This window comes from Apis mellifera, linkage group LG13 (assembly GCF_003254395.2).
Source record: "Apis mellifera strain DH4 linkage group LG13, Amel_HAv3.1, whole genome shotgun sequence".
In the NCBI taxonomy this organism is placed as follows: domain Eukaryota; kingdom Metazoa; phylum Arthropoda; class Insecta; order Hymenoptera; family Apidae; genus Apis; species Apis mellifera.
The window spans coordinates 4,592,672-4,605,143 of NC_037650.1; the positions used below are offsets into that span (position 1 = coordinate 4,592,672).

At 41.7% G+C, this 12,472-nt stretch overlaps 1 protein-coding gene across 9 annotated transcripts in view; it reads left to right on the top strand.

The window, feature by feature from the left end:
- Window positions 1–12,472, top strand: part of LOC724592 (calmodulin-binding transcription activator 2) — a 40,847-nt gene that overhangs the window by 26,489 nt on the left and 1,886 nt on the right. For 5 of the 9 annotated variants that reach the window (XM_026444834.1, XM_026444835.1, XM_026444836.1 and 2 more), the window contains 11 exons: window positions 1,327–1,515; window positions 1,611–2,009; window positions 2,087–2,866; window positions 2,982–3,317; window positions 3,396–3,643; window positions 3,719–3,918; window positions 4,201–4,308; window positions 5,431–5,588; window positions 5,743–6,242; window positions 6,945–7,100; window positions 8,033–10,605. In XM_026444834.1, coding sequence (XP_026300619.1) covers window positions 1,327–1,515; window positions 1,611–2,009; window positions 2,087–2,866; window positions 2,982–3,317; window positions 3,396–3,643; window positions 3,719–3,918; window positions 4,201–4,308; window positions 5,431–5,588; window positions 5,743–6,242; window positions 6,945–7,100; window positions 8,033–8,171 — 3,213 coding nt within the window. In that variant the 3' untranslated portion in view covers window positions 8,172–10,605. Of the gene's footprint in view, window positions 1–1,326; window positions 1,516–1,610; window positions 2,010–2,086; window positions 2,867–2,981; window positions 3,318–3,395; window positions 3,644–3,718; window positions 3,919–4,200; window positions 4,309–5,430; window positions 5,589–5,742; window positions 6,243–6,944; window positions 7,101–7,254; window positions 7,280–8,032; window positions 10,606–12,472 lie in introns of those variants that run through there. The other 4 variants (XM_026444838.1, XM_026444837.1, XM_026444839.1 and 1 more) reach the window with 4 other exon arrangements.

The following is a 12,472-nucleotide window of genomic DNA, read 5'->3' on the forward strand; positions in this document are numbered from 1 at the left end:
CTCGTTGCATTAGTATTAGTATTAGTAGCATGGTGGTGGTGGTAATCGGATTGATCGCGAGTCGAAGGCGACACGCGAAGCGTCTCCCCGACTGAACTTTATTATATCAACACCGGGAGAATTTTATTGCCGGCCACGTTTCCACGGTTAGAATCAGCTGCAGTTTGGGGATTTCGATTTGCATTGCACCACGTGAGATCGCGTGTCGTGCATTCTCTGATCGCCACGTGTACTTATTTCACCTTACTTTTTCCTTTTTTTTTTTTTAACCCGAGGGGTTGCCGCTTTCTTCAATCCATTCCATCGTCGACGGAAGGAAATTGCGGATAATCATCTCGGCCCTGCTTCCTCGAACGTTTACACAAAATCGAATTCTTTCTAATCCTCGTGCCCCTTTTTTTTTTCCTCTCTCTCTCTCTCTCTTCTTCCCGTCTTGTACACGTCCGGCAACGGTTTCCTTTCCACCATGATTGCGTGTCAACTCGCAGAGTATTTACATACCGTACGTACGAGAACGATGTATCGTGATTAACTAACCGCGAAATCCGTTCACCGATTACATTTTCTTTAACTCGCGTTCGAGTTCTCCTTTTCGTTTCGTTCTCACTTTTTCCGTCTATCTATCATGCGTTTTCGTTTTTCCCAAGATTCGTATTGTATATATATATATATAGTTCTCTGTACGAGGGAAATCGATAAAGAACAGGTATATAATAACCGAGTTGCTATTATTAGTGGTAAACATGAAAGAAACAAACGCGTGCATTATTTTTCGAGCGTGTAACTAGGGTAGAAAAACGATTTGAAACGATTTAATAAAAGGCTAAGCTCGAGAACTTTCCCCTTTTTTCATTGATTGGAATAAAAGATTCGTTGAAAGAAAGTCGGGTTCCCTTTGGACACATTTGGAAAGAATTGGACGGAGGAGTGTTGAAAATTTTCCCCAACTCGTCTCGTTTTATCGGTCTTGTTTTATCGGTTTACTCGCGAGGACGAGAATCGAAGGAAGATTGAAAGATGTATCGGTAAGATTTGCAATAGTAAGCAAAATCGTGAGAAGGAGCAGATGTCAGCAAGGCTGAACGACCGACAGCCGTCTACACGTTCTCTCGAATTCGCATATCCTACTTCTGCCGAGCTTGTCTTATCTTCGTCATCTCGAGAAGTTTCCAGTTGCACTTTGAAAGTGCATACTTGTTAGAAATCTATCGTCGCGTGGATCGGGTTAGAGATAGGACGAATTAAATAGAGAATGTCCAAAGCGAATTCTTTTCTTTCTTTCTTTCTTCTTTTTTTCTAAATCGAATGGCTTGTTGCTGTTACCAGGAGATTGCTGCCATCTTGATCAGTTTCCAAAGGCACGCGGAATGGCAAAGTCGGGAGGTGAAGGTACGACCTCGAAGTGGTTCGATGTTACTGTACTCGAGAAAGAAGGTCCGTTACCGGCGGGACGGTTATTGCTGGAAGAAACGGAAAGATGGTAAAACTACACGGGAGGATCACATGAAGCTGAAGGTAGTTTTTCATTTTCATGGAAGAAAAAAAAAAAAAAGAATGGGAGAACGTTGGAAGGAGCGTTGTCTACAGAGAGCGTTCGTGTTCGGGTACAGGTGCAGGGAGTCGAGTGCATCTACGGCTGTTACGTGCACTCGGCGATCCTTCCGACGTTTCATCGGCGATGTTATTGGCTGCTACAGAATCCAGACGTCGTCCTCGTTCACTACTTAAACGTTCCTTACCCGGACGGTGATGCAAAGCTAGCGGCGCTGCCACCGTGTCTCGCACTGCCGCCAGACAAGAAGGAGTGGACGCGCGACGAGCTGGCCTCTCAGCTTAGACCTATGTTCCTCGGTGGAGACGACGATCCGAACAATCCTCACCTTACCCAACACTCGAATCATCCCGTCGACATGATAGTTTCTCAACTGTTGGACAGACAGAGAGCATCTTCCACTTCCTCCACCACCAGCACTCAGCTTGCACCTAGGAGATTAACGCCGGACAATCAGGTGCGTTTGCTTCGATTCGATCCTTTCTTCTTAGATCTTTAATAGTAATACCTTTTTTTACCTTTAATCCTCTCTAGGTTTCTTCGACTACCGGAGGTCAGCAATCGTCGACATCAGCCTCACCGGCTCCTCGCGTATACTCGAGACATTCCCACACGACTCAAAGCCAACAACCGGCTCCTTTAGTTTTAAGTTTGCAACAGATCCAAGGTGGTGGCGGTCTTCTGATACTGAACAGCCAACCGTATCACCACCAACAACAGCAGCAGCAGCAGCAGCAACAACAACAGCAGCAGCAGCAGCAACAGCAACAACAGCAGCAGCAACAACAACAACAGCAGCAGCAACAACAACAGCAACAACAGCAAAGCCAACAAGTGGAAATGCAACAGGTTCCGGAGCAACAAATTGTACAGCAGACGAGCGTGGACAGGGAGCAACAGACCCAGCAGGAAATAGAAGCCCAGGAGAGTATGGATCGCAGCACGGTGCAATCGTTGCCGATCGGCGGCGCAGGGCCCGAGGTCACCGATTTCGCCGAGACTTTGGACCTGAGTCAAGAGGACATTCAGCGTACGTTATCCGCGAACATGGTACCACCATCCCCGTCCCCCTCCCCGGCGGACAACAGCATGATCAATCCGATGGATTTCATCGACTCGTCGGACGACGTCCTCGTCAATTTGGACGCGTTCGACGTGTTCGGTGATTTGCCGGAGCTCCACGATTTCGAGGCTGAGCAGACTAAGGCCGAGGAGAGGGGAGGGTCCGATAACGACGTGGGATGCCATCCTGGAACAACCGTCCATATTGCGGAGTACAGCCCGGAGTGGAGTTACACGGAAGGTGGTGTAAAGGTGAGTCGATGATGTTGGCGATGATTGGAGGGGATGTGAATAGCTTCGACGTTGATCGAACTTTGAGATGGAGGAATTATCGAGAATGATTAGGAATTCAATTCTTCGTTTGCAGGTATTGGTCGCCGGTCCTTGGACCGGTGGGAGTAATTCTCAATCTTATTCGGTGTTGTTCGACGCCGAACCGGTTGAGGCGTGTTTGGTACAACCGGGAGTGTTGCGGTGTCGTTGTCCAGCTCATGCTCCGGGGATAGCGTCTCTTCAGGTGGCGTGTGACGGTTTCGTCGTTTCCGACAGCGTTGCTTTCGAATATCGGCGAGCACCGACAACCGAGCCAAGCCCGGAACGAGCCCTCTTGGATCGTTTGGCGGATGTCGAGTCGCGTTTGCAAGGGCCGGGTCCACCGTCTCCCGCAGCGCATCTGGAAGAACGACTAGTGGCGTATTGTCAAGTGAGTAAAAGCTCCTTCAATTTTTCTATATTTTCTTTCCTCTTCGACCCGTATGAATTCGATCATGTCTGCTCTTAGGATGCTGTTGTCCGTCCGTGGCGAGCCGGAGCGGAACCGTTACAATCCGGCGGCCCCACTCTCTTACACTTGGCCGCGGGATTGGGCTACTCCAGGTTAGCTTGCGCGCTCCTCCACTGGAGGGCGGAAAATCCTAGCAGCGTGTTAGACGCCGAGGTCGATGCCCTGAGGCAAGATAGCGCCGGTCTCACGCCGCTCGCTTGGGCTTGCGCGGCAGGCCACGCGGATACTGCCAGAATTCTGTACAGGTTCGTATCCGCTTTGCTCGCCCACTTTTTTTTATTGGAACATAGCATTTTGGGGAACGTCCGTTTGCTGCACAGATGGAACGCGATGGCGCTTCGCGTGAGGGATTGTCAGAACAGAACTGCGACCGAGTTAGCGGCGGAGAACGGTCACACGGCGATCGCTGAAGAATTGAATCGACTCGAAGCGAGAAGACAAGACGAGAGGCTTTTCTTGCGGCCTGCCAGCCCTAGCCCTAGGAGGCCATCTCAAGACAGCGGTCTCGATCTGGCGTTGTGTTAGTCTCGTTTGCTATTATACTGCCCTCTTCCGTATATATATATATATACACGCACATACATTCACGTCCAACACGTAAATCACACGTCCCTTTCTCCCGATAATTATTACCCGCGGCATAAGAATCTTCGCTCCCTCCATCCATCCCTCCCTCCCTTCGTCCCTCCCTCCCTCCCTCCCTCCCTTTGCCCCTCCTCCTGTAAGATTTAGAGTACAAGGTCATGCGAGCGTAAAATTAATCAGGAAAACGTAGCATTAAGGGGTTTATCGAAAAACACAGGTGGCTCGCCGCTGCTGGACAACATGGAATTGTTGCAAGAGGATGACTCGTCATTAGCCCTCAGCGAGCAGGGAATGGAAAGCGCTCCGACCCCTCAGGAGACTGTAGGTCCGTACCTTCCTCGTTTCCCCTTCTATTTGTCTGTCTGTCTGCCTGTCTATCTGTAAATATGTATATATACGTGTGTATATATATATGTACACGTGTATATATATATATTCGTAACTCTGTCTGTTTCTAACTACTACTACTACACTTATATAGATTCATCGGCCTAGATAAACAAGTACTGCGCGGGCTGTGATCCGTAGTATTCCTAGCTAAAACTGCGTCCCTTTATTCTCTTTCTTTTTCTCTCTCTCTTTCTTTCTTTCTCTCTCTTTCTCTATCTGTCTCTTCTGTTCACACATTATACATACACACACTTACACACACAGTGTTCTTTTTTTTTTTTTGTCTCTCTGTCTATGCGTACGAGACGACCGGACATGGTCCAGGCTCACTGTCCTCTAACTCCTCTGAACTCTTGCAGCTTAAAGCAGTATTGGTGTTGCTTGGCCTTCGTAACTGCTGGTGTTGGATGATTGCTGTGTAACGTCTAAAAACTTTCTTAGCCGTCTATTATCGGCTGTCGACCAAAATTCCTCGAGAGACAATCTCGTCTGGGTTATGCCGACAAGTTTCTAAAGCGGATATCCGTGACAAAAAAAAAATATATATATATATATATACATATATAAAATAAAATAAAAATAAAATAAAATTTGGAAGCTACGAGACAAATTTACACGAGAACACGTGATCTGTACAGCTGACTAAATCCGCAAAAAAAAAAAAAAACACACACTATATATATATACGACGGGCTGCGTATATAAGACCCTGCGTAGAGCAGAAACATTGAACAAAGCCTGAGAAAAATGTCTACACTCGCCATCTGAATTTACCTGTTTGAAGACGTTCGATTCGTGTCGTGTAGAAAAATCTCAGCGACATAACAAAATATACGAAATAATCCGCAATTTTTGGTGTCACATGTTATATTATTAACATCCGATTTGGTTCATCATCGTATAAAAATACGTTCACGGCTTAAAAAAAAAAAAAAAAAAAAAAAAAAAAAAAAGAGCAAACAAAAAATAAAAAACCTCGATGTTGTGATCAATGTGATTTCGGCGGTCCTGTAACACGTTTTTCGAGTTTGGCTAGGGTGGTGATTCCTTTTTATAGGGGAAGAAGACGCGAGGGTGCTGACATTGGCTGAGCAAATTATAGCAGCGCTACCGGAAAGGATCAAGAGAGCGGAAGGTGATTCTCCGTCTTCTTCCTCGCCACCTCCCCCGGCACCGCCCTTGTCATCTCTGGAGGATGCCCTGATGGAACAAATGGTAAGCGTTCTTCCATTTTATCGTATCGTAGCAATTACAATCAAATCAAACGTTTAATATTATTCGATATTATTTTTCGCGACGTTAATGGAGATAAGTTCATTTTATCACGCGATGATGATGATGATGATGATGATGATGGTAATTCTTATAGCCGCTCGATTCTGGAGAATTGTTCGACTCGTATCGCGAGTGCAGTGGAGGAGCGGCATCGGTCTCGGATGCTGACGCAGATGCTAGTCCATCGAGTCCATCCAGCAGCTGCCTCACGCCGGACTCGCCGTCCCCACCGCCCACGACGGCCGACTTCTGCGAATTCTTGCAGCTGCAGTTGCAGCTTGACGGAAGTAACGGCCATAACGGCCAGTACTATTCGGCCGGTGGGGATCGAAAGTTCGGTAACGGCGTGATCGGATCTGGGATTTGCGGAACTGTGACAGGTGGAGGTAACGGAAACGGTGATGGGGGCGAAGCGGATCTGAGCAGGCTAACTCTTTCGGATCGGGAGCAAAGGGAGCTTTATCACGCCGCCAGAATGATCCAGAAAGCCTACAGAAATTACAAGGGGCGGCAGAGGCAGGAGGAAGCGGAGAGACACGCTGCTGTACTCATCCAGCAATATTATCGTCGACATAAACAGTACGCTTATTTTAGGTAATCTGTTTTTAGCTTAACACCCCGCGGCCGTGTATTGTTCGCTCTTCTTCGTTCTATCTTCTCGATTTATTATCTGGACACCGACCGACACCGGTCTACGTTTCCGTCGTTTTACCGTGGGACGCTTCGGATTGAAACTAATAATAATAATAATAATAATAATAATAATAATAACAACAACAATCGAGATCTGTACGCCACTTCTTCGGATCGTCACGTTATATCCTCGAGTTTGAGCATTTCGCGAGTCGGAACCGTTAGTTTTAATAAGCGGCAATTAATAAAGAGGGGGGACGCGAAGGCGGTACCGTCGTGGGGGTTAATTTAACGATCCAGTTAAATCGGACGGATTTCACCAAAGTTCGTTCCATCTATCTATCTATCTCTCGGGGGGTATACCGAGGGGGGATGAACTTTTAATTGGGATCGTAAATAATTCGAAAACTTGAGCAAGTTCCTTACCTCCGCCGCGAATGTTCCGAATACAAAATTAACCTGGCATTAAATTAATACGACTTTTGTTTGAGATGAAAACGCTTACCCTCCCCTCTGCTTCTTTTCCATAATATATATATATATATATGCATATACATAGCGCATCCCCAGAGCGTGTCTTTGCGACTTGTTATTTCACGATGGTCTATTTCTCTCTTTTTTTTTTTTTTTTTTTTCCCCCTCCCTCTCTCTACCATTTCGCAGACAAGCTACGAAAGCTGCTCTGGTGATACAAAGTAACTACAGGAATTATCGGTCGCGGCCTGGCTCGGCAAGCTCGAGGCAGCAGGCGGTTCATCAGCAGGCTGCTCATCAAGCTGCGAGGAAGATTCAACAGTTTATGCGGCAATCGAAAATCAAGTTAGTATCCGTCGGTGCACATAATTGCATTTCCTGTTGCAACGATGTGCACGCATTATTAGTTATGTAGACTTCTTGTTAGCACACGAAAGGCTTATCGTACGAAAGACATCTAAAGTTCTAAAGTCTCCCTCTTCTGTGTGTACTAATGCAGCTTGTCGTGGGACGATTCACGACCGGTAAGTAACGAAAACAAGTAGGGCGATTGTCGCGCGGCAAACACTGCTCGTTTATCGCTCCTGTATCTCTTTTTTAAAAGGATACTCGCTCTTTTGCTTTCACCAGGACGATCAGTGCACCCTGTTTCACGACCCCCCCCTCCGAATAACGAATAATCTATTGTTTCCGACGATACCGATAATTAATATTGAATTTAGCTTCTGTGTTTATTATTACGGAATGTAACCGGTGCTTTGTGTTTTCTGTTTTATATGTCTTAATCGTGTTTTTTAAAATACGGAAGTAACCAGTCCATGCAACGGTCCATCATTTACGGAGCTTCTCATAGAGACGAGAAGATATTATCTTCAATTATCACTTTGCTCTCTCTCTCTCTCTCTTCCCCTCTTCCCTGTAGTAGAATAGTTCAATAAAAAAAAAAAGAAAATAAAAAGAAAAAGAATTGAAGTACTTTCCCTTACTTGAACAAAATCAAAAAAGATGAAATGATGAAATTCAATGATCAATAATTACGCTTGTATTCGAGAAGAAGAATACAAAGACGCGGTCAATTTGAGCGAATTTTATGCAAAAGTACTTCAATACGATCGAGCAAAGTGTTAATTGCAGTATCACCGAGTTAGATGCGCTCGTTTGTTTCGTAGTTGACGTGTTCCTCAGAGTGCTTGATCATTCAGTGTCATGTATGCACATTCGCAGTAGCTTAGCGAGGTTAATACGATCTACATGAACGAATGCATTTCTCGAATTAGGCTGCAGAACGCCAGGGCCGCCGCAAACGGGAACGGGAGGCCGCCAGCGGGCATTTTACGGGCGGTTGCTGCCCCCCAAAGCTCGCCCTCATCTAGCCCAGGGGCCAGCCTAGTAGCCGCCAACCCAGAGGTCACTTAATCGACTGTCGATCGAACGGCACGCAAAATGGCGACGACACGTCGGACGCAAAGTAACAGAGAGCCTAGAGAGCAACCCAATTTTTAACGAGTGGTTCGCCATGGTTTACGGGCCAAGTTATATTATCACGGGCCGTCGATTATAGGCCCGAATATCGTCGAGGTTCGCGAAAGAAAGAAACGAAACGAAACGAAACGAAAGAAACGAAACGAAAGAAACGAAAGAAAGAAAGAAAGAAAGAAAAAAAGAAAAAGAAAAAAAAAAGGAATTCCAAGGAATATTACACACGTACGAAGTCCAAGAAAAATCCTTTGACGATCAACAACACGACACGGACACGCTTTACTCTCTTACATCCCTGATCACGTACCTGCCTTTCGATCTTAAACGAAAAATCTCTCCACCACATCTCTTTGACCCACGGTTCAGACGATTCAGGGGATTCGTGTCGTCATCCCGTTTCTACCTTTTCGTTTCACTTCAATTTATTCCGAAGCTGCCGTTTTAATATATCCATTTCCTGCATTTCTTCTTTCCTCGGTCGACATGACGCTAAGTGGTATCAGAGGTAGGTGGTCTATCATGGTCTCTCTGACAAGTTCGTATATATATATATATATATATGTACATATATGTGTATATATATATATATATATACGTGTTGCAAGGCGATTCAAGCATAATAGATAATGCATTCATTGATTTCGAATCATTCGTTTAAAATCGGTCGAATCGTAGCATTAGAATTGCCGTTCGTGGCATCCAATTATCCGACAATTATTTTTCACGATTAACAGTACAAAAAGAAGCTACGTTTTTTGTTTTTTTCGAAATCCTTTTTTCTTTTTTTTTTTTTTTTTTAATTTAACTAAGTATTGATTTACGCGAACGATACAAGACTCGATGTAGACAACGACGATGGAGGAACAGTATTGTTAAAAAGTATGTAGAAACGTCGTTAGAATTTTTCTTTCTTTTTTTTTTTGTATGATTCACACGCATACACGCATACACACACATACAGATATAAAAATACTTGCGTATTATATACTATTTTACGTTTTCCCATATTAATCTCGGAGTGAGAGAGATGAAAAAGAATATATTAATATATTTATATCGCGCGTTATTTTAAACGAGAGAACTTGAAGACGTTCTATTTGTTTTTGCTTTTTTTTTGTTTTTAACTTTTATTAATATTATTTAAGTATTTAATGTTTATAAAAAAAGCGATCGAAATTCGACACGCTAGTCTTTTATTTGTAGCTGTCGTATCGAACGCTTTTCCTCATTTATTTTTCACTATATATATATGCATATGTATATGTGTATATATATATATATATATATAGCTTTATCGCGAAATCGAATTTTCGAATTTTCAAAAGAGATTCGAATCTCGTGTCATTTTTTTCATTTCTTTTATTTTCTTTTCTCTTCTTTTCTCTTCTTTCTTTCTTTCTTTCTTTCTTTCTTCTTTCCTTTCTCTCTTTTTTCTTTCTTCTTTTTCTTTTTTTTTTCTCTTTACGATCGAGCATGATGCGAATATTTTGATTGCCGTGACAACACGGTGCAATATCCGTTGTATATGAAACTGTACTACTTTTCAGAAGATATTTACGATAATACTGCATAATCGAAATTAGGTGGCAGCAATGATCTCTTCTTTGCACGATACAATTTCTTTGTTGCTTTAAAATAAGAAGATAGTCGATTCAGGTCGATGAACGATGAAGAAAGACATCTTATTTTCGCTGAAGTATCTGGTGTATTTGAGATCTGAGGAAGAGAGAGAGAGAGAGAGAGAGAGAGAGAGAGAGAGAGAGAGAGAGAGAGAGAGAGAAGGAGAGCATGGACGAGTGAGCGTGAGAGGAATAAAATGAACAAAAATAAAAATAAAAAAAAAATGTGAGAACTAGAGAGAGAGAGAGTTTAAACGAAAGAGTAAGAAAGAGTAAAAAAGCAACTTAAAAAAAAAAAAAAAAAAAAAAAAATACCATAAAAAAATCAAGAGCCCTTTCTCTATTTAAACGGGGGGGCACTTCATCCACGGGCTGTGCTTAAAGTCACAGTATAATCAACTTTGTAGAATTATATTAGGATAAGAAGATAGTCGATTACATTGTTACAAAACTACCTACCGTTTCTCTCTCCAGTAGGGGATTTTTTTAAAAGGTTCTTTAGATAAAAAAAAAAAAAAAAAAAAGAAAAAATGTGGGGGAAAAAAAAAAGAAAATAGTGGTAAATAAATTAAGGTGTAGCGAGGAAGGCGGAATATATATGCGCACGGGGGCACAGCCGTGGTACCCGCGTTCAAATTCATTTAAGAAGACAAAAATCTATTGTGATAAATTAATGGTGATCCAAGAAAGTATTTCCGCGGAAAATACTAAAGAAAAAAAAAAAAAGTTACGCAAAAAAAAAAAAAAAAAAAGAATCGAACGTCTCGACGTCCATCCTGGAAGGAGAAGGAGGAAGGGGGGGGGGGGAAGGGGACACGAGACGCCGAGACGAAAAAAACAGACAGACAGGCAGACAAATCCGGTGATGATCAGTTTTGAGATTAACGCCGTCAGATCTGTCGGGAGAAAATCTGTTGATAGAAGGACCGATTGATCCTCGTCTTTGATATATATATATATGTATTAATAATATAATTTAATATAATATAATATATATATATTAAAGATAAAAAGTAAAAAAAAAAAAAAAGAAAAAAAAATTAATAAGAATCCTGTGTTGATCCTCCGGTGTTTAAGAAAAAACTATGAGGTTTTTGTAGCGAGATAATTAATTGTGCGGAGCGCGAATGGGAGAAAGAGAGAAAAGAAATGAATTATGATAAAACTGTACACACGAGTCAATTCCAACGAGCATTTTCATGCCATTAAGCTTAAAGAATTATTAGTTGATAATGAGAAACAAAACAAAGAAAAAGAAAAAAAAAAAAAAAAAGAAAAAAAAAAAGAGACGATAAGAGGGGAAGGGTGCGAATGGAAGAAAGAGAAGGAAGAAAGAGAATAACAAATTCTTACACTCTTTTAATCATTGTTAATTAATTAATTAATTAATTAATCACGATCCTATCGATACTTAAAATGAGACGAGTAAAATAATAATTATTATTATATACACAAAACTATTATTATATTCATATTTTTGCTTATTACATATTTAAGAAAATATTAAACGAGGGCTAGCGAGTATAGTATACATTACTAAAAGAAAACAAAAAAGAAAACAAAAAAAAAAAAAAAATGATTAAAAAGAAAAAAAAGGGGGAGCGAGGCCGATGGCGAGAAAAGGAAATCTCACTTTAGGAATATTTTTCAGTCTGTCGGGCTTGTGCAACTTTCGTGCGTGGCAATCAATTTTTCGAATTTTACCATGTTAATGTTAATATATCTTTTTTCGAGAAGAAGCGAAAATAAAAGAAAAAGAGAGAAAAAATTAGAAACTTTGTACTTTGTACACGCCGAGATAAATGGGTTTTCTTCTTCTTTTTTTCCTTTTTTTCTTTTTTCTCTTCCGAGTTTCCGAGACAGTGGCCCGATCTTCGAATGCAGCGGTTACGTCGCTTTTCCGATATTCGAGAGCAAGAAAGAAAAAAAAAAAGAAACGAAAAAAAAAAGAAGAAAAGAAATATCGAAACAGGAGATATAATTAGAGGAAATTAGAGTTCAACGAAAGAAAAATTTGCACACAGTATTTTTCGGCCGTGATTAAGAAAAATGTTCCCACATTTGGATGGAAAAGGCGACGCCGCGGACAAAATATTTCAGAAGTTCCCCGTTATTATTCTTAGAATCGCATTGAATTACCACGTACATCAAGATTATCGAGGTATGGAGAACATGGCGGGATTGAAAATAAAAAAAAAAAAAATGAGAAAATGCTAAAAAATAATATTAATTAAAAAGACATCGCTAGGGTAGGCGCTTCGAGGATACATAAACTTTAAAAGTCACTTAATAAAAATTATTCTCAAAATAATAAAAAAGTTTAATAAGTAAAACAAATTTTTAAATCTACGTAAGAAAGCCAAGAGTCAAAGACGACTAGATGATAGGAGCCGCATGGCCTAACTGCTGCCACTTTAATTAATTATAAATAATTAATTATAACTTTATTACTACTTAATTAAACTCGATACAAATGAGAAAATATGTCATGCCACTTTTCAAACTAAACTTTCTAGATGCAGAGACGAATCAGTAGGTATAGAAGACTATTAAAAGGAAACTTCTCTTCTAATTGGGAATGATTGATTCGCGCTATAGATTCGAATATTTCCAATTGTC